General features: G+C 44.4%; 1 protein-coding gene across 1 annotated transcript in view; it reads right to left on the bottom strand.

Moving 5' to 3' along the window:
- The window catches only part of terb1 (telomere repeat binding bouquet formation protein 1), a 116,879-nt gene that overhangs the window by 9,224 nt on the left and 86,151 nt on the right, over window positions 1-21,504 (bottom strand). Inside the window, exon 20 of the mRNA XM_080186592.1 lies at window positions 2,844-2,944. Coding sequence (XP_080042718.1) covers window positions 2,844-2,944 — 101 coding nt within the window. The remainder of the gene's footprint in view (window positions 1-2,843; window positions 2,945-21,504) is intronic.

Here is a 21,504-nt window from a genome sequence, read left to right as displayed (position 1 = left end):
GTTATAAGTGAAGTTACAAGATATGGCAAATGTCACATTTTTAAGTCTGTTTAGCGGGAAATGTGACAGACAGCTATAGATAAATGAGTATGATAAATGAGCCAGAAATTCAAAGCCATCTTCTACTGATCAGCAATAAACCTGATATTATGTTACACAGCTTTCAGATTTGGCAATGATAACTAATCATGCATTTCATTTTCACATAGTTCAGCAGAATTGAGTAAGCATATCTTACTTAGAAATATTAACAGTATTTTGTGATCAAAAACAGGCACACGGGATAGGCCAGAAAACTAGACTTTGGGCAAATTACTGGGAAAAAAATTAAGACTGATTGTGAGAGGATGGTAAGGGGTCATAGTTTTGGGGTGAGGGAAAGGAGATTCAGGTGGAATTTGAGAATCTTTTCACTCAGGGTTGTGGAAATCTGGAATGTGTCGTCTGGGAAGATATAGGAGAAATGTCCGAGGTAGATTCTTCACTCAGAGAGTGGATGGGGTGTGGAATAGACTGCCTGCTGTGATAGTGGAGTCAGACACTTTAGGAACTTTCAAGCGGTTATTGGATACGCACATGGAACACACCAGATTGATAGGGGGTGAGATTGTTTGATCTTGGGATTGGACGTAGCTCAGCACGACATCGAGGGCCGAAGGGCCTGTACTGTGCTGTACTGTTCTAAATTCCATGTAGTGGAGGCTGGAACCTTACAACTATTTGAATGAGCACTTGAAATATCAAAACATTCAAAGATATGGGATAATTCGCTGCCTAAATTGGTGGTTAGGTAAAAGGTACCTGAAATGCCGCAAGGCTAATCACTGGGATTAAAATGAGCAGCTAACTCTATTTTATTTTGGGCCAGACATGATGGGCAGAATGCCCTAATTGTGCATTTCTGTGGTCAGGATTGATTGTGACGCCTCAACAGGCAATGTTCCACATTGAGCTAAGGTACCAGATATTTACCTTTGCAAATGTATTCCAGGATGATTGGAGAAAATTGGAAACACTGATTATCTGCTGACTCGCCATTTGAGTTTTGCTCCATGTTTCAGCCTCTCGCCTGGTCTGGCCTCTCAACTACTTGAGAATTCTGTTTCTCCAACCTGCAGGTTCCCAATTTCCGTCACCCATTGGTGACCATGCCATAGACCCTAAGCTTTGGAATTCCATCCCTCAATCTCTCCACCCAATTCTTTTCCTTTAAAACCTGCCTCTTAGATCAAATTTTTAGTTGTCTATCCTAGGGTGGGATTCTCCAATCTCGTCTGTGGCTGCCCCACTGCAGGTGCGAATGGAGAACTTCGTGTTCCATCCAAAACTCTGTTCGCTTTCAGCAGCACTGGAGAATCCCAGCTGCAAAGGAGGACGGAGGTATTTGTTCTAATCTCTCCGTGGTGGCACAGTGGTTAGCACTGCTGCCTCACAGCGCCAGAGACTGTCTAATTCCGGCCTCTGGTGACTGTGTAAACTCCATATAGATAATCTCCCCATGTCATAAGAACATAAGAACATAAGAAATAGGAGCAGGAGTAGGCCATCTAGCCCTTCGAGCCTGCCCCGCCATTCAATAAGATCATGGCTGATCTGTTGTGGCTCAGTTCCACTTTCCCGCCCTCTCCCCATAACCCTTAATCCCCTCTCTTATCAAGAACCCATCAACCCGCTTCTTAAAAATATTTAGCGAGGCAGCCTCCACCACTTCAACGGGCAGAGAATTCCAGAGATTCACCACCCTTTGAGTGAAGAAGTTCCTCCTCAACTCCGTTCTAAACCGCCTCCCCCTTATCTTGAGGCTGTGCCCCCTAGTCCTACTGTCTTTTTTGAGCGGGAAGAGTCTCTCCACCTCTATCCTATCCATCCCATTCATCATCTTATACGTCTCAATGAGATCTCCCCTCATTCTTCTAAACTCTAACGAGTACAAGCCTAGTTTATTCAGCCTCTCCTCATAGCTCAATCCCCTCAACTCCGGTATCAGCCTAGTAAACCTCCTCTGCACTCCCTCCAGGGCCAAAATATCCTTGCGCAGGTGCGGCGCCCAAAACTGCACACAGTACTCCAGCTGCGGCCTCACCAATGCCCTATACAGCTGCAGCAAGACCTCCCTACTTTTATATTCAATCCCCCTCGCTATGAAGGCCAGCATCCCATTCGCCTTCCTGACCACCTGCTGCACCTGCAAGCTGGGTTTTTGCGACTCATGCACAAGGACCCCGAGGTCCCTCTGCACCGTCGCCTGCTGCAGTTTTTCGCCACGTAAGTAATAGTCCTTCCTACCATTCTTCCTACCAAAGTGGACCACCTCACACTTGCCAACATTAAATTCCATTTGCCATTTCCTGGCCCATTCGCCCAGCCTATCTAGATCCTTCTGCAGACTCTCCACACCCTCCGCACAATTTGCCTTTCCCCCAATCTTGGTGTCATCAGCAAATTTCGACACCCTGCACTCGGTTCCCTCCTCCAGATCATGTCTGCCTGGGTTTCCTCCGGTGCTCAGGTTTCCTCCCACAGTCCAAAAATGTGTGGGTTAGGTTGACTTGGCTAGGATAAATTGCTCCTTAATGTCAGGGGGATTAGGAGGTAAATATGTGGGGTTATCGGGATAGAGCAGGACATAGGTGGGATTGTTCTCGGTGCAGGCTTGATGGGCCAAATGGCCTCCTTTTGCAACGTAGATTCTATATGTTGGTCAGTGTCAGAATTCATCTTGGGATATTGATATGGTATGTTAGAGAATTAAACCTGCCCAATGATTCAAGATATAACCAGTTAAGGCATCAATCTGCAAATAGGAATTCCCTTATCCTTTGCAATAAAAAAAGTAAACAAACCTTATTATCATCGAAAGAGTAAATATGATCCCGAAATGTAGATTGGTTGCAGGCTTGTGGCGTGCACAGATCTTTTCTACCATCGGCCAGGTATTTCTGATCTGTAAAGTAGATTTATCCAAGTTACTGTTTACCTGCATCTGAAATGAAGCACTTGTTATGTATGCGCTAAGCCTCCAATGCAACTTGAGTTAGAGAACAGAAACAGCACAGATTTCCCGATCGTTACTCTTGCTTGTCAATGCATGTGGATTTTGGCAAAGCCAGATTAGGAGTGGGCGCAGCTATGATGATTACATTGGCATCTAAGGGTCAGTGTCCAGATTATCAAGGAAAACCACCAACTGGCTTTGGGAGCCAGGTATGATCAGCCAATATCTGGTGGAATCATAAGGTTCTGAGTAATATTTGCAGAGGCCTGGGAAAGGTGGTTGTACCTGAATGCGTATGATGTATAGAGAAGGTCTATTCTATCATTGAATCAGATTGTGGCTGTAGTGTATCACAACTACCTTCCAATCTACCCTCCTTTGGTTCCCATTTCTTTTAACACTGTTACTTAACAGTCCATCAGTCAGTTTTTAGTTTTTTAATTAACTCCAGCCTTAATAGCTTTCTGGGGAGAATTCCAAATTTCTGCTTACTTTTTGCATAAATTACTGCTTCCTGCCATTAACCCTGGATGACCTAGCTATAATTTCAAGGTGATGATCCTTTTTCTGGATTGTTTCACCTGAGGAAAGTTTCTATCTCCCCTATCAACTCCTTTAACCATATTAAACATGTGCTTTAGATCACCCCTTAGCCGTCTATATTCAACAGCACATGAACCTGATCTAAACAACACATTCTTGCAATTTAGCCCTGAAGGTTCCCGTCAAGTCATTCATTCACCATCCTTACTTGGAAATATATCGCAATTCCTTCATTGTTACTGGATCAAGACCCTGGAATCCTTGCTAACACTATACAAGACCACATCTGGAATACTGTGAACAGTGTTGTCCCCTTATCTAAGGATAGATATTCTGGCATTGGAGGCAGACCAGAGAAAGTTTACTGGATTGATCGTGGGTAGGGAGGGATTTTCTTATGAAAAGAGGTTGAGTAGATTGGGCCTGTACTCGTTGGAGTTTAGAAGAATGAGAGGTGACTTTATTGGGACATATAGGCTTCTCAAGGGGTTTGACAGCATAGATGCTGAGAGATTATTTCCCCTTGTGGAAGAGTCTAGGACCAGAGGGCACAATCTCAGAATAAGGGATTGCCCAGATATGAGGAGGAACTTCTTTTCTCAGAGAGGAATGAATCTGTGGAATTCTTTATCACAGAGCTGTAGGGGTTGGGTCATTAATATATTTAAGTCTGAGGTAGACATACTTTTAATCAGTAAGGGAATCCAGAGTTATGGGGATAAAGCAGGAAAGTGGAGTTAAGGGTTATCATATTCGATATGATCTCATTGAACAGAAGGGCAGGCCCAGTGGACCAGATGGACTACTTCTGCTCCTGGGTCAAATTGTCTAAGGTGTTTTCTTTCAGATGAGACACAAAAACAATATTGGTCAGTACTTCTAGGCTCTTCTTTGACATACTGCCATGAGATCCTTTACAATTTCTACCTGAGTGTGGCCAGGGCATCTGTTTCAAGTTTTTTTCATTCATTTATGGGACATGGGTGTCGCTGGCTGGCCAGCATTTATTGCCCATCCTTAGTTGCCCTTGTGAAGGTGATGGTGAGCTGCCATCTTGAATAGCTACAGTCCATGTTCTGTGAGTTGACCCACAATGCCGTTAGGGAGGGAATTCCAGGATTTTGACCCGGCGACTGCGAAGGAACAGTGATATATTTCCAAATCAGGACGGTGAGCTTGAAGGGGAACTTGCAGGTGGTGTTGCCATGTATCTGCTGCCCTCGTCCTTCTAGATGGAGGTGGTCGTGGGTTTGGAAGGTGCCGTCTAAGGATTTTGGTGAATCGGTGCATTGCATCTTGTAGATAGTACACATTGCTGCTACTGAGCATCAGTGGTGGAGGGACTGAATGTAGATGTGGTGCCAATCAAGCAGGCTGCTTTGTCCTGGGTGGCGTCAAGCTTCTTGAGTGTTGTTGGAGCTGCACTCATCCAGGCAAGTGGGGAGAATTCCATCACACTCCTGACTTGTGCCTTGTAGATGGTGGACAGGCTTTGGGGAGTCGGGAGGTGAGTTACTTGTCACAAGATTCCTAGTCCTCTGACTTGCTCTTGTTACCACTGTTTCATCTGAAAGCGAGCATCTCCTGGCAGTGCAGCACCCCTTCAGTACATCAATGAACTTTCTGCATTACCTTCGCATAGCTAATGCTGCCTTCCAAAGGTTAGAATGGAATGGTCCCCAACAATCTGTTAATATTTGCAGCAGAGCACCTCCCCCCCTCAACACCCTTTTAGTAAAGTCTAAAACACCATAGTTGCATTTTGTTCCTACAAGTGGGTACGTGGTGGAATATTAAAGCAAGGAATCTCATTTAATTATTCTTGGTTTAAAAGCAACAGAGCTGTGACTATCCAGTTACCCAAATCAGTTTTGCAAATCGTGTTGCAGTTGTGCAATAGAAAGAAATTTAATAAAGGTTGTTTTCAATTAAATCTGTCCAATGCTGAGTAAGTCAATCTCAGAAATTGGCCACCCTGAGAGAAGGGAAAATCGCTCTGTGTTCCTACCCTTGGGCTGGCAGCTGGTGAAATGTTTTAATTGTGAACATTATGTGAGGACAGGATTAAACTACCAATATTTGGAGGGTTGTTTGATCAGAAGAACAAATCCGGAAGTCTGTTTATTAAGCTAGCTATGGACGGCATGGTGGCACAGTGGTTAGCAGGTTCAATTCCCGGCTTGGGTCACTGTATGGAGTTTGCACGTTCTCCTCATGTCTACGTGGGTTTCCTCCGGATGCTCTGGTTTCTTCCCACATTCTGAAAGACGTGCTGGTTAGGTGCATTGACCCGAACAGGCGCCGGACTGTGGTGACTAGAGGAATTTCACAGTAACTTCATTGCAATATTAATGTAAGCCTTACTTGTGACTAATAAATAAATAGCTGCTAAGTGTCTGACTAGTTGAGGCAGTAGCATGTTTGTCTGCAAATCGGTTCAAGTTACATACTAGATCTATATACCTGATAGTGTAACATTCATAATCTCTCAGTTAATAAACTTTAGAATAACCCATTCCGTCCTGAGCACCATCCATCAGAACCCGAATCTAGCATCTTTAGAGTGGGGTGGGGTGGGGGGGGGGGGGGGGGGGGGGGAAGGGGTGGTTTAAACATGCATCAATAATTCCAGAAATTTCAATCCACTATTTGGAAACAATTCTGTGCTGGTTCACAAAAGCGAGAGGTATCTCAGCATTATACAATGCAGAAGAGACCCTTTGGCCCATCGAGATTGCACCAACACATGAGAATCACCTAACCTAGCTACCTAATCCCATATAGCAGCAACTGGCCCATAAGTGCATCAAACTTAAAAAAAATGTGACAAGCAAAGCATATATCTGCAATAAAATGAAGTTAGAATAAAATGTGCTTGACAAAATTGTTTTTCTTTCATGCAATTAATATTAAATGAACAAAACATTCACTGCCTTAACCAAGGATTATGTTCCATCCAGAATGATGTAAACATGAAGTTGAGAGTCAGCTTGGCTCACTGGTAACACCAGTAGGAAAAACCAGAACCAGAGGACACAACCTTAGGCTAAAGGGATGATCCCTTAAAACAGAGATGAGGGGAGGCCAGGTCATTAAGGGTCTTTAAGATATAGATGAGTTCTTGATTAATAAGGGGATCAGGGGTTATGGGGGAAAGACAGGAGAATGGGGAAGAGAAAAATATCAGCCATGATTGAATGGCAGAGCAGACGTGATGGGCCGAGTGGCCTAATTCTGCTCCTATGTCTTATGGTCTTAATACTCCTCCCTGAGTTAGCTAGTTGTGGAGGCCATCTTCGCAGGCACTATAAGGATGCCTGTCCAGAAGATGCAGTCTTTTCTGTGGTGTATGCATGTTATTTCTAGCATTTCGTCACTTGCAGCTGTGCAGTGACACAGGGGCGCTTTCAGAAACTGATCACTGACGGCGGGTAAGCGGGCAGTCTACTTTAGCAGTGTGCTATGTTAACGTCCTTTCAATAATCTCTCAGTTGTTTAAACCTTCAAGTCTACCTTTTAAAACCACCAAATATATCCATGAGATTCATAAGAACGTAAGGAATAGGAGCAGGAGTAGGCCATCTAGCCCTTTGAGCCTGCCCTGCCATTCAATAAGATCATGGCTGATCTGAAGTGGATCAGTTCCACTTTCCTGCTGAGGTCAGATCCCATTTGGAATATTGAGAACAGTTTTGGGTCCCACATCCAAGGAAGAATGTGCTGGCCTTGGAAAGGGCTCAGAGGAGGTTTTCAAGAAAGATCTCTGGAATGAAGAGCTTGTCGTACGAGGAACGGTTGAGGACTCTGGGTCTGAACTTGTTGGAGATTAGAAGGATGAGAGGGGATCTTATTGAAACTTACAGAATACTGCAAGGCCTGGATAGAGTGGACATGGAGAGGATGTTTCTACTAGTGGGAAAAACTAGAACCAGAGGGCACAACCTCAGGCTAAAGGGATGATTCTTTAAAACAGAGATGAGGAGGAATTTCTTCAGCCAGAGAGTGGTGAGTCTGTGGAATTCTTTGGTGCAGAAGGCTGCGGAGGCCAGGTCATTGAGTGTTTTAAGACAGAGATAGATAAGTTCTTGATTAATAAGGGGAACAGGGATTATAGGGAAAAGGCAGGAGAATGAGGATGAGAAAAATATCAGCCATGATCGAATGGTGGAGCAGACTCGATGGGCTGAGTGACCTAATTCTGCTCCTATGTCTTATGGAGGTCCCCAATGTTAAGTATTCTGCATTTTCACAGTAACTTCATTGTAGTGTTAATGTCAGCCTACTTGTGACACTAAAAATAAACTTAAACAAAAAGCAATCTGAATAAGAGTGGGAGAGTTTTCCTCTGTGTCATGGCCGTTATTTGAATTTCAACCTCAGATTATCTGGTCATTCCACATTCTGCTTGTGAGGTGTCGCTGGGTACATATTAACCGCCTACATATGTATGACTACACTTAATAACAAAGTAAGTAATCAGCTGTGAAATGCCTTGGGAGGTTGTGGGGATGCAAGTTCTTTCTTTCAAAGCACAACTAAATCATGTACCAGTGAATTAAAACGAGTAGATAAAGCAAACGTGTGTGGTACTCCCAGCTGACCTGAATTTCCCTGCAATTTGAACAAGCCAGCATCCACTGATGCTCCTGGGTAAACGTGACCTACTGTCCTCTGTTCATAGAGAAACCCTGGAGCTATTGTATATGTGGTACACTATATCACACAACACTGAGAGAAACCATGAGAAATAACACCAATGCTCAAATCAGAGTGGTGGCGTCATTTCAGCTGCATTCAAGATTTTAAAAAAACACTTTCAGTTTAAGAGAACGGGTTGGAAAGATACTGCAGCTCAGCTAACATCTGAAGTTTAAATAACAAATTAACATTTCATAAGAACATAAGGGGCAAGGGGCTTTAGAATTTCAATTCTGATGCCACACCTCATCTGAAAGTGATGATGTCTAATTTACATGTTTATAAAAATTTTGCTTTGATTTCAAATTTCCAATTTTTCTTTACATCTCCCATGGTAACCTAAGGTATCAATTCTCCACTTCACAATCATCTCCCTCAACCTCTATCCTCTCCCTCTCTTACCTGCTCATATAAGAAAGTTAAAGTTTATTTATTAGTTACAAAGTAGGCTTCCATTAACACTGCAGTGAAATTACTGTGAAATTCCTCGAGTCGCCGCACTCCGGCAACTGTTCAGGTTAATGCACCCTAACCAGCACGTCTTTCAGAATGTGGGAGGAAACCAAAGCACCCAGAAGAAACCCACGCAGACATGGGGAGAATATGCAAACTCCACACAGAAGTGACCCGGGGCCAGAATCGAACCTAAGTCCCTGGCGCTGTGAGGCAGCAGTGATGACCACTGTGCCACCACACTGCTAGGAATTAAACCCGGGTTCCTGGCACTGTGAGGCAGCAGTGCTAATCACTGTGCCACCGTGCTGCTGGGAATCGAATGCGGGTCCTGGCACTGTGAGGAAGCGGTGCTAACCACTGTGCCACCAGGAATAGAACCCAGGACCCTGGTGCTGTGAGGTAGCAGTGCTCACCACTGTGCCACCGGGAATCGAACCCAGGTCTTTGGCATTGTGAGGCAGCAATGCTAACAAACCCAGGTCCCTGGTGCTGTGAGGCAGCGGTGCTAATCACTGTGTCACCATGCTGCTGGGAACTGAACCCTGGTCCCTGGCACTGTGAGGCAGCAGTGCTAACCACTGTGCCACCATGCTGCCAGGAACTGAACCCTGGTCCCTGGCACTGTGAGGCAGCAGTGCTATTGAACCTGGGTCCCTGGCACTGTGAGGCAGCAGTGCTATCGAACCCGGGTCCCTGGCGCTGTGAGGCAGCGTGCTAACCACTGTGCTACCGTGCTGCCGGGATCTGAACCTGGGTCCCTGGCGCTGTGAGGCAGCGGTGCTAACCCACCATGCTGCCCTGCAAGAAGTGCAAGTAACTCATCGATTTCTTTATTGTAAAGATAGTGACCACCTTTCAGCTGCCTCTGCTGTTTCCTCCCCTTCCTGTGAAGCCAAGACTTCCCCATCCCACCTGTAGCAGTCTCTTTAGCTTTATTGCCGTGTTTCCCCCTCACCATGCTTTCCTCAAACCCATTCCATTCATGAGATCAAACTCTTGTTTCCTTAATCCAAACCCATCAAACTCCTAATTACCCAAATATTTCATCCTGCTATGCATGCTTGCTGAAATCATAAATGACTCACTCTCCTCTTGAACTGTTGGGCAGCATGGTGGCACAGTAGTTAGCACTGCTGCCTCACAGCGCCAAGGATCGGGTTCAATTCCAGCCTTGGGTGACTGTGCGGAGATTACACATTCTCCTTATGTCTGCATGGGTTTCCTCTGGGTGCTCCAGTTTCCTCCCACAGTCCAAAGACGTGCAGGTTAGGTTGATTGGTCATCGTAAATTGCCCCATAGTGTTAGGGGAATAACAGGGTAAATGCATGGGGTTAAGGGGATAAGGCCTGGGCGAGATTATTGTCGGTGCAGATTTGATGGGCTGAATGGCCTCCTTCAGCACTGTAGGGATTCAATGATCCCTTCCATTCAAGACCACACAACAATTTCCAATCCCACATCCTCAAAAAAGCCATCCTCTGTCCTATTACCATCTTGTGTTTTAACCTTTCCATTTCCTTCCAAAGTTCTTCAACCTGTTCTTGCTACCTTAGTCCATGCCCATCATTCCAGTCTGAATCCTTTGCTTTGGGTTAGAACATAAGAACATAAGAAATAGGAGCAGGAGTAAGCCATCTAGCCCTTCGAGCCTGCCCCGCCATTCAATAAGATCATGGCTGATCTGAAGTGGATCAGTTCCACTTTCACGCTTTCTCCCCATAATCCTTAATTCCCTTGTTTATCAGAAATCTATCTACCTGTGACTTAAATACATTCAACAAGGTAGCCTCCACCACTTCAATGGGCAGAGAATTCCAGAGATTCACCACCCTTTGAGAGAAGAGGTTTCTCCTCAACTCCGTTCTAAACTGCTGCCCCCCGCCGCCTTATTTTGAGGTTGTGCCCTCTAGTTCTGTTTTCCTTTCTAAGCAGAAAGAATCTCTCCACCTCCACCCTAACTAGCCCCTTCATTATCTTGTAAGTCTCTATAAAATCCCCCCTCAGCCTTCTAAACTCTAACGAGTATAGGCCCAGTCTATTCAATCTCTCCTCATAAACCAACGCCCTCATCTCCGGTATCAGTCTGGTGAACCTTCTCTGTACACCCTCCAAGGCCAATATATCCTTTTGCAAATAAGGGGACCAAAACTGCACACAGTACTCCAGTTGCGGCCTCACCAGTGCCTTGTACAGTTGCAGCAAGACCTCCCTGCTTTTATATTCTATTCCTCACTAAGTACAATATTGCCTGTGACTATGATCAGGGTACATTATTTACTCAGCATAATTAAGGAACCCACGCACCCTGGACATTCTCTCTTCCACCTTCTTCTGTCAGGAAAAAGATACAAAAGTCTGAGGTCACATACCAACCGATTCAAGAACAGCTTCTTCCCTGCTGCTGTCAGACATTTGAATGGACTTACCTCTCATTAAGTTGATCTTTCTCTATGCCCTAGCTATGACTGTAACACTACATTCTGCACTCTCTCCTTTCCTCCTCTATGAATGGTATGCTTTGTCTGTATAGCCTGCAAGAAACAATACTTCTTACTGTGTGTTAGTACATGTGACAATAATAAATCAAATTACTCATCACCGTTGACCTCACTCACAGACATGGGATTATCTTCCAGATATAGGCAGCTGACACCCAATTCTACTTCACTGCCACACTCAACTTCATTACTGTAACAGCGTTTATCACATTGCTTTCCAACATCCAGCCTTTGACAACCCACAGTTTCATTCAGTTAAACGTTTGAACACTGGGTCAATTGCATGTGGCCCTCGCAACAAAAACCATTTCCTCGTCATTACTTTCCATTCCTCATCCCTGACCACTGAAGAGGGTTGAACCTAACTGTTCGCAACATTGGCATCATGTTTAACGCCAAACTGAGGTTCTGAAACCACATCCTTGCCAACACAAAGGCTGCATAGATCCACTCGTGACATTGTTCTCTTTTAGTTATATCTCTAGATTGACTATTCCAACACAAAACAGAGAATGTTTGGAAAATCTCAGCAGGTCTGAGCCTTTGTGGAGAGACAACAGAGCCAACATTTCAAGTTTGGATGGCTCTTTGTCAAAGCTCCATATTCCAATGCTCACATGACCAACCTCTCATCATCCATGCTCTCTAAACTTTAACTCACCCTAAGCCAACAACGATCACATTTGACCTTGCTGAACGATACTGGATTCCTGTCTGGATTTAAAATGTTTTTTACTTAAATCTCTTGATGGCCATATTCCTATCTACTTCTCGTACCTGCTTCAGTCTTACATCTCTGCCCAAACCTTTCCATTGCTCCTCTCTGGTCTCTTATGCATTACATTTTCATTTATCCTGTCATTGTAAGCAGCAATTTCTGCATTTCCAGCCCTTTTTCTCTGGAATTCCCTCCAGAACCCCTGCCTCCTCACCCACCACCCTCAGCTTTAACACCCTTTGCAAAACCCACCACTTTGTCTAATTTTTTTTGGATGACTTTGTAAAGTTTGTAAAATTTATTTATGTCACAAGTAAAGCTTACATTAACACTGCAATGAAGTTACAGTGAAATCCCGCAGTCCAGCGCCCATTCAGGTCAATACACTTAACCAGCACTTCTTCCAGAATGTTGCAGGTAACCAGAGCACCCGGAAGAAACCCATGCAGACACAGGGAGAACATACAAACTCCACAAAGACAGTAGCCCAAGCCAGGAACCAAACACCGGGCTCTGGTGCTGTGAAGCAGCAGTGCTAACCACTGTACCAACATGCCGCCCTTTAGTATCAACTTTGAGTCAATGTCCATTTTAATTCCTTACATTTCTGTGAAATGCCTTGGAGAGTTTTTCTATGTTAAAATATTCTAAGGTTGCAAGTTACATAAGAACATAAGAAATAGGAGCAGGAGTAGGCCATCTAGCCCTTCGAGCCTGCCCCGCCATTCAATGAGATCATGGCTGATCTGTCGTGGCTCAGTTCCACTTTCCCACCCTCTCCCCATAACCCTTAATCCCCTCTCTTATCAAGAACCCATCAACCCGCTTCTTAAAAATATTTAGCGAGGCAGCCTCCACCACTTCAACGGGCAGAGAATTCCAGAGATTCACCACCCTTTGAGTGAAGAAGTTCCTCCTCAACTCCGTTCTAAACCGCCTCCCCTTTATCTTGAGGCTGTGCCCCCTAGTCCTACTGTCTTTTTTGAGCGGGAAGAGTCTCTCCACCTCTATCCTATCCATCCCATTCATCATCTTATACGTCTCAATGAGATCTCCCCTCATTCTTCTAAACTCTAACGAGTACAAGCCTAGTTTATTCAGCCTCTCCTCATAGCTCAATCCCCTCAACTCCGGTATCAGCCTAGTAAACCTCCTCTGAACTCCCTCCAAGGCCAAAATATCCTTGCGCAGGTGCGGCGCCCAAAACTGCACACAGTACTCCAGCTGCGGCCTCACCAATGCCCTATACAGCTGCAGCAAGACCTCCCTACTTTTATATTCAATCCCCCTCGCTATGAAGGCCAGCATCCCATTCGCCTTCCTGACCACCTGCTGCACCTGCAAGCTGGGTTTTTGCGACTCATGCACAAGGACCCCGAGGTCCCTCTGCACCGTCGCCTGCTGCAGTTTTTCGCCACGTAAGTAATAGTCCTTCCTACCATTCTTCCTACCAAAGTGGACCACCTCACACTTGCCAACATTAAATTCCATTTGCCATTTCCTGGCCCATTCGCCCAGCCTATCTAGATCCTTCTGCAGACTCTCCACACCCTCCGCACAATTTGCCTTTCCCCCCATCTTGGTGTCATCAGCAAATTTTGACACCCTGCACTCGGTTCCCTCCTCCAGATCATCTATATAAATGGTAAATAGCTGAGGCCCCAGCACCGACCCCTGGGGCACCCCACTAGTCACCAACCACCAAGTTGCTGCTTCATAAAATTATACAGCACAAGGAGACGATGTAGCTCATCGTGCCCACACTGGTTCTTTGGAAGAACCATCCAATTGTCCTTTGCTCCCTTCCTGTGCTGATACAAGTTATTCCTTTCTAAGTATATGTGCAATTCCCTTCGATTTATATATTTTTTAACTTTTTAGATGTCTCTGGGGAGGGTTGCAATCAAACCTTTGGAGATTCAAAGCTGAGCTATTAATGCCAAAGCACTACTCTGCGCACAGATTATCAAAATGACAGTGAGTCTGACTCAGCCCTGAAGGAGCTTTGAAGTCACATAGAATTACATTGCCCATCAGGCCTTCACCAATCATCTCAGAATACCAGGCCAGTATTTCTGTTCAGCCTGAGACAGTCCAGACTAGCCGAAAGGCAAGCACTGCAGGTGCAAATATCTCCTGAGCAGCACATTTAGAGATAAATCCAACATGGGCATTCAACTCCATTAAAGGAACTATATTAGTTCAAGATACGTGTGCGAAATTGAGAAACACTCGGGCAAACCAGTACTCAAAGGGATGTGACTCAAGTCCATTAGTCAGAACCAATTTAAAACATTACATCGATTTCAATCTTTCATCTTGGCTCTAAGCTTAACAGTGTGTATTCTACATTATGTATTCTGCATAATATATTGTTGTTATTGACTAGGATACTCTAAAATATGCTTGTTCAATGTGCAGCCTGTGAGCCACTACCTGGCCCAGCGGGCCTCTATCCACACATGGACTCTTTGTTCAAAATGTCAGTAGATGAATTTGAAGATTCTTCAAAGAAGTGTTCCTCCAATCACAGGCTTTTGTTGTTGCCAAAATCAAGTAGTGAGCCAAACAGCAGTAAAGGCAGGACAGAATCAGTCTCTGATTGGAGGAGCAGCTTTCTTCAGCCTAAAGAAAGGCCAGAAAATATGGCACAACTGCAGTGGTGAGTCTGCTGAGGAGGGAGGGAGGTTTTCAGAGTAGGCAAGAGTCAAAGTGGCTGCCAAAATGGCTGGCAAGCAGGAAAGTGGAGGCTGTGTGGGGCAAAGCGGGGGAGCAAGTACATAACCATTGGGTGGGGGCAGGAAACAGGTTGGTGGTGGGGAGAGGAACCAGATACTGCTGGGAGAGTTTGTGTGTGCGAACAAGGATCTGAGTGAGCGAGTGTGTGTGTGTGTGTGTGTGTGTGTGTGTGAGTGAGGGATATGTATCTAAACGAGAATGAGAGAGTCTGTCTCACTCCCAGTCTCAGAGTTAGCACCCACGCTCACTGTCATTTGCTAACTCACTCACACCAATTCACACAGGGTGAGGGTGGGTGAATAAATATCCTGAGACTGAGCGTGAGCCGGAAATACACAATTTGACCCTCTAATGGCCGTCTTTATTAATTATTCATAATTTTAACTTATCAATTTATTGCTTTAACATTGCTTTATTTTTACTCAGCAGGTTGTTCATTTTCTTTGTACCTCAATATTTTATTGATATTCATATTTAATGTTGTGCCAAACCATATCATTTTGAAATTTGCTCATTGGCCCCTTACACAAAAAAGTTGGATAAGCCTGTCATTCATGAACCTAGCTGATATCTGTTGCACTTCCAAAAAACTTCAGAAACCAGCATCTGATCATTGAGTGGGTAACCATTTAGTGAGGTGCTGAATGGCCCCAATTACTAAAACAGGTTTCTTCTTGCTTTTTAGTACACCATGCATCTTGAATTGTCAGTGACCCTGGGATTGAGGAGTTAATAAAAATACCAGGGTCCCTAGTTTTGATTGTGATCGAGTGATTGTTGCTGCATTGTGTTTGTGAGATGACATCAGATAAAGACATGGCTTTGACTCAGCTACATTCACTCCATGGTTGAACATTCTGTCAACGGACACTGTGTTGGTTCAAGCAGATATGTTGGCTCTTGGACAAGGCATAACCAGCATGGGCTACCACCTTCAGAGAAAGCGACTGGAGGAAATCGGGATTTCAAGTGTTAGGAACAATGAGAAACTTGAATTTTAATTTATATTTGTGTGTTCAGAAAGGTGAAACATGGTTCTTGTTTCATTTTGAGTTTTTTGTGAGCTGGGTACTGGAAGCTGTGTCTATATACATGAAGTTTTAAAGGGATTTTACTACCCTTAAAGTGAAAGGGTTAGATGTTCAGTGAATTTGGGCAGAAAAGATACTGGAAAAACTGTGCTCGTGACAGGGCCCAGGGACACATAGAAACACAGGGAAAGACAGAAAGGCAATTCAGTCATTTTGTGTATGCCAGAGAATGGAGGCAGAAGTTGTCAGCTCTCTAGCAAGAAATTCTGCAAGACTGCTTGGGAATTGAAGTATTGGTAAGTATAGATTGTGGTTTTTAGGTGTTTCAGGGACAGGGACAGCTAGGGAAAAGCATTTGTGAATGCTCAGGAAGCACTGAAGGAGAACTGTTTGCAATTGAGACAATCTGAGCAAGAAGACTTGGTATTAACTTAGTGGTAAATTTTCACTGGGGGTTTGTTCTGTAAGGGGTAAAAGGAATAGTGTGAGTTTAAATGCATTTGTTGTTTGTAGTGAAATTTTTCCAGCTACCACTCTAAATGCTGCTTGCACATCACCCTATTCTCACTAGTCTAAGCTAGTTCCAGGTTCCTGTCCACAGGATAATCATTTTCAATTTCTCAGTTTCAAATCCCTGCATGTTCTTGCCCCACTTTCTGTTTGCTACCTACTTCACTCTCAGGATCCACCATGCCAACCATGCCTCCACCCCACCCCTTTAATCCGCTAATCTTTTTTGCACTCCCTATCCCGATCTCACCCTCAAATTCTCCCTCTCCTTCTCTAAAAGCCTTTATGAAATGCATCAGAAGAAGCAACTTTTGGAAAATCCCTCCCTCCTCTTCACAATGTGTTTTTTTTTGTTTCTTCCATTTGTGAACTGATGTTTTTTAAGAAGTTATACAAGCTATTTCAGCAGGGGTTAAAATCTCTGACAAGGAAGCAGTTAAAGTTTTTTTTAAGTTTAAATTTTATTTATTAGTGTCACAAGTGGGCTTACATTAACATTGCAATGAAATTACTGTGAAAATCCCCTAGTCACCACATTCTGGCGGCTGTTCAAGTACACTGAGGGAATATTTAGCATGGCCAATGCAACTAACCAGCGCATCTTTCGGACTATGGGGGGGAAACCGGAGCATCAGGAGGAAACCCACACAAACATGGGGAGAATGTGCAGACTCCACATAGACAGTGATCCAAGCCAGGAATCAAACCTGAGTCTCTGGCGCTATAAGACAGCAGTGCTATACCAGGAAACAGTGGCTATGTAGTAGCAATATTGCCAACTAAGATAGTTGAAAGCCCTGGTGATCCATTGGTGTTATTTATAGTTTCTGTTTTTGCTTGAAACATTGCATTTCCTTCAGCCAGCCAGCTGAGGCTGGATGACCACCTGCTCCCCTGCCATTTCACAGCAATTCTCCAGGGTTCCATTTTAAATGACAAGGTTTTCTGCTACTAAAATGGCTCTCTCTTTTGTTATACTAAACTGGTGAACAAACATGTATAAATTTGACACTTTTGCAGATGTTCCCTTTAACTCTTACTATATTGGGACATTTTACATGGTACATTTACAGCTAACCTGCAGTAAGTGAAGATTCAAGGGAATTGCTTCCAAGACTCATTTACGAGATAACCTCATCCTGACAGACTGCCCTCTCAGTTGGTCCTTCCCCTCCCCCCAGCTCAGTCAATGAAATATAACACAATGCAGGCAAACTCTTGAAATGGATGCAAAAAATCAGAGTAGCACAACTGGCAATCTTAGGAGTTTGTGCTCCTAGCACAGAGACTTTACCTGTTGGGTTTACGTATGAAGAATTTGTGCCCCATTATCATTAGCTGTGCCCTCTTTTGAATACGGCAATAAATTGAAGCTCTGTCAGTCCACTAGTTGAACTTAAAAAATCCTGTGTCACCATTTCAAAGAGCACATGAATTTTCCTTGGGATCCTGACTCATGTTAATTTCTTAACTAACAACACCAAAGATTACATTGTTCCTGGGGTACAGAAATTGACCATCATGTTTCATGTGGGGAGGAGATGGCCTAATGATATTATCACTAGACTATTAATCCAAAAATTGCAAGTCATGCAATTCCCGTCCAAGTCACGCACCATCCTGACTTGGAACTATATCGCCGTTCCTTCACTGTTGCTGGATCAAAATCCTGTAATTCCTTTCCTAACAACATTGTGGCAGTTCCTACAACACATAGACTGCAGTGGTTCAAGAAGGCAGCTCACCATCAGTTTCTCAAGTGTAATTAGTATGGCAATAACTGCTGGCTTAGCCAGCAATGCCCACATCCTTTGAATAAATGGGAAAAAATGGTCCTTTTATTAAATTCTTTTTCTAGTCCTAAACTGACAATTTATTGATTAAACATTTGTCCTAATCTCAGTATCTAATTAGGTAATATTCGAGATTTACCTCTTCCTTAGCTATTTTATTCATCTCTATAAATTCACCTCCTATGCCTACCACCCTATGTTTGTCCAGTCTTGCCTCAAAATGCAGGTTAGAATCAGCTTTATGGTAATTTCCTGCACTTCAATCAGCATTTGAATGTCCTGTGTCTCAACAACAAGAACTTAATGCAGCTGCAAACTGCAGTCTGACCACCACAGCACAACATCTGAGCACAACAACAGAGGAATCCTCGGACTTGTTAGAGACCTAACTCCACATACATGTCTCTGCCCCATATTCTTAGTAACTTTGGTTAACGTTTTAAAAATCTATTCCCCCTTATCTTCTTTGAAGCTTCTTTGAACTGTCACTTTTTCTGACTTTTCGTCATTTATAAAGGACCTTTAAAAATCCAAAGCAGCTGTCTGTCTACATTGATACGGTGTAACACAAAAGATGTTAGAAGGTTGGTTAATGGGCAGGAAGCAGATGTGGCATAAATGGGGCATTTTCACATTGGCAGGCTGTAACTAATGGGAAGCTGCAAGAATCAGTGCTGAGAACTCAGCTATTTACAATCCATATTAATGGCTTAAGTAAAAAGATAGAAAGTAAGTTTGCTTACAATACAAATCTAGGTGGAAATGTTAGCAAAGAGCAGGACATGGAATGGCTGCAATGAGATTATAGATTGATTAAATGAATGGGCAGAAATATAGCACAAGGAGCATAATCTGGTTAAGTGTGAAGGCAAAATACTGCGGATGCTGGAATCTGAAACAAAAATGGAAAATGCTGGAAAAACTCAGCAGGTCTGACAGCATCTGTGGAGAGAGAATAGGGCCAATGTTTTGAGTCAGGATGACCCTTGAGAGAACCATAGAAACCCTACAAAGTGGAAAGAGGCCATTTGGCCCATCGAGTCTGCACTGACCACAATCCCACCCAGACCCTACCCCCCATCCCTACATATAGCAGACGCAGCACGGTTTCATTAAAGGGAAGTCGTGTCTGACAAATTTACTGGAGTTCTATGAGGATGTGTCTAGGGCGGTGGATAGAGGAGAGCCGGTGGATGTGGTCTTTCTTGATTTTCAGAAGGCGTTTGACAAGGTACCTCATAAGAGGTTATTGCAGAAGGTCAGGGGACATGGAGTTGGGGGTAGGGTGTTAGCGTGGATAGAGGATTGGTTGTCAAATAGGAGACAGAGAGTGGGGGTCAATGGGTGCTATTCGGATTGGCGGATGGTGACTAGTGGAGTGCCCCAGGGGTCGGTGCTGGGGCCTCAGCTATTTACCATTTATATAGATGATCTGGAGGAGGGAACCGAGTGTAGGGTGTTGAAATTTGCTGATGACACCAAGATTGGTGGAACGGCAAATTGTGCGGAGGGTGTGGAGAGTCTGCAGAAGGATCTAGATAGGCTGGGCGAATGGGCCAGGAACTGGCAAATGGAATTTAATGTTGGCAAGTGCGAGGTGGTCCACTTTGGTAGGAATAATGGTAGGAAGGATTATTACTTATGTGGTGAAAAACTGCAGCATGCGACGGTGCAGAGGGACCTCAGGGTCCTTGTGCATGAGTCACAAAAACCCAGCTTGCAGGTGCAGCAGGTGGTCAGGAAGGCTAATGGGATGCTGGCCTTCATAGCGAGGGGGATTGAATATAAAAGTAGGGAGGTCTTGCTGCAGCTATATAGGGCACTGGTGAGGCCGCAGCTGGAGTACTGTGTGCAGGTTTGGGCGCCGTACTTACGCAAGGATATTTTGGCCTTGGAGGGAGTGCAGAGGAGGTTTACTAGGCTGATGCCGGAGTTGAGGGGGTTGAGCTATGAGGAGAGGCTGAATAAACTAGGCTTGTACTCGTTAGAATTTAGAAGAATGAGGGGAGATCTCATTGAGACGTATAAGATGATGAATGGGATGGATAGGATAGAGGTGGAAAGACTCTTCCCGCTCAGAAAGGATAGTAGGACTAGGGGGCACAGCCTCAAGATAAAGGGGGGGCGGTTTAGAACAGAGTTGAGGAGGAACTTCTTCACTCAAAGGGTGGTGAATCTCTGGAATTCTCTGCCCGTTGAAGTGGTGGAGGCTACCTCGCTAAATATTTTTAAGACACGGGTTGATGGGTTTTTGATAAGAGAGGGGATTAAGGGTTATGGGGAGAGGGCGGGAATATGGAACTGAGCCACGACAGATCAGCCATGATCTTATTGAATGGCGGGGCAGGCTCGAAGGGCTAGATGGCCTACTCCTGCTCCTATTTCTTGTGTTCTTATGTTCTTATATAGAACATAGAACAGTACAGCACAGTACAGGCCCTTTGGCCCTCGATATTGCGCCGACCAGTGGAACCACTCTAATGACCCTCTAACCTAAACTATTCCCATGTTATCCATATGCCTATCCACTGACCATTTGAACGCCCTTAAAGTTGGCGAGTCCACAACTGTTGCAGGCAGGGCATTCCACGCCCTTACTACCCTCTGAATAAAGAACCTACCTCTGACATCCGTCCTATAATTACCACCCCTTAATTTAAAGCTATGTCCCCTCGTGTTAGCCATCACCATCCGAGGAAAAAGGCTCTCACTGTCCACCCTATCTAACCCTCTGATCATCTTGTATGCCTCAATAAGGTCATCTCATAACCTTCTTCTCTCTAACGAAAATAACCTCAAGTCCCTCAGCCTTTCCTCATAAGACCTTCCCACCATACCAGGCAACATCCCGGTAAACCTCCTCTGCACCCTTTCCAATGCCTCCACACCTTTCTCATAATGCGGCAACCAGAACTGTACGTAATACTCCAAGTGCGGCTGCACCAGAGTTTTGTACAGTTGCAACATGACCTCACGGCTCCGAAATTCAGTCCCTCTACCAATAAAACCTAACACACCGTACACCTTCTTAACAACCTTATCAACCTGGGTGCAAACTTTCAGGGAGCTGTGCACATGTACACCGAGACCTCTCTGCTCGTCAACACTACCAAGAGTCCTTCCATTAGCCCTATATTCTGTATTCCTGTTACTCTTACCAAAGTGAATCACCTCACACTTTTCCGCATGAAACTCCATTTGTCACCTCTCGGCCCAGCTCTGCAGCTTATCTATGTCCCTCTGCAAACTGTAACATCCATCCTCACTGTCTACAACTCCTCCGACTTTGGTATCGTCAGCAAATTTACTAACCCATCCTTCTACACCCTCATCTAGGACATTTATAAAAATGCCAAACAGCAGTGGCCCCAAAACAGATCCTTGAGGTACAGCACTTGTAACTGAAACTGATTATCTGCTAATCCCTGTAACCTACGCACCTCAGGACACTAAGGGGCAATTTTAGCATGGCTAATCAACCTAACACGCACATCTTTGGAGAGGCATAATAAATTGTGCCTA

Source organism: Carcharhinus amblyrhynchos, chromosome 4 (genome assembly GCF_965287045.1).
Source record: "Carcharhinus amblyrhynchos chromosome 4, sCarAmb.v2.hapA, whole genome shotgun sequence".
Classification (NCBI taxonomy): Eukaryota; Metazoa; Chordata; class Chondrichthyes; order Carcharhiniformes; family Carcharhinidae; genus Carcharhinus; species Carcharhinus amblyrhynchos.
This window is presented reverse-complemented; position numbering and strand designations above follow the sequence as displayed.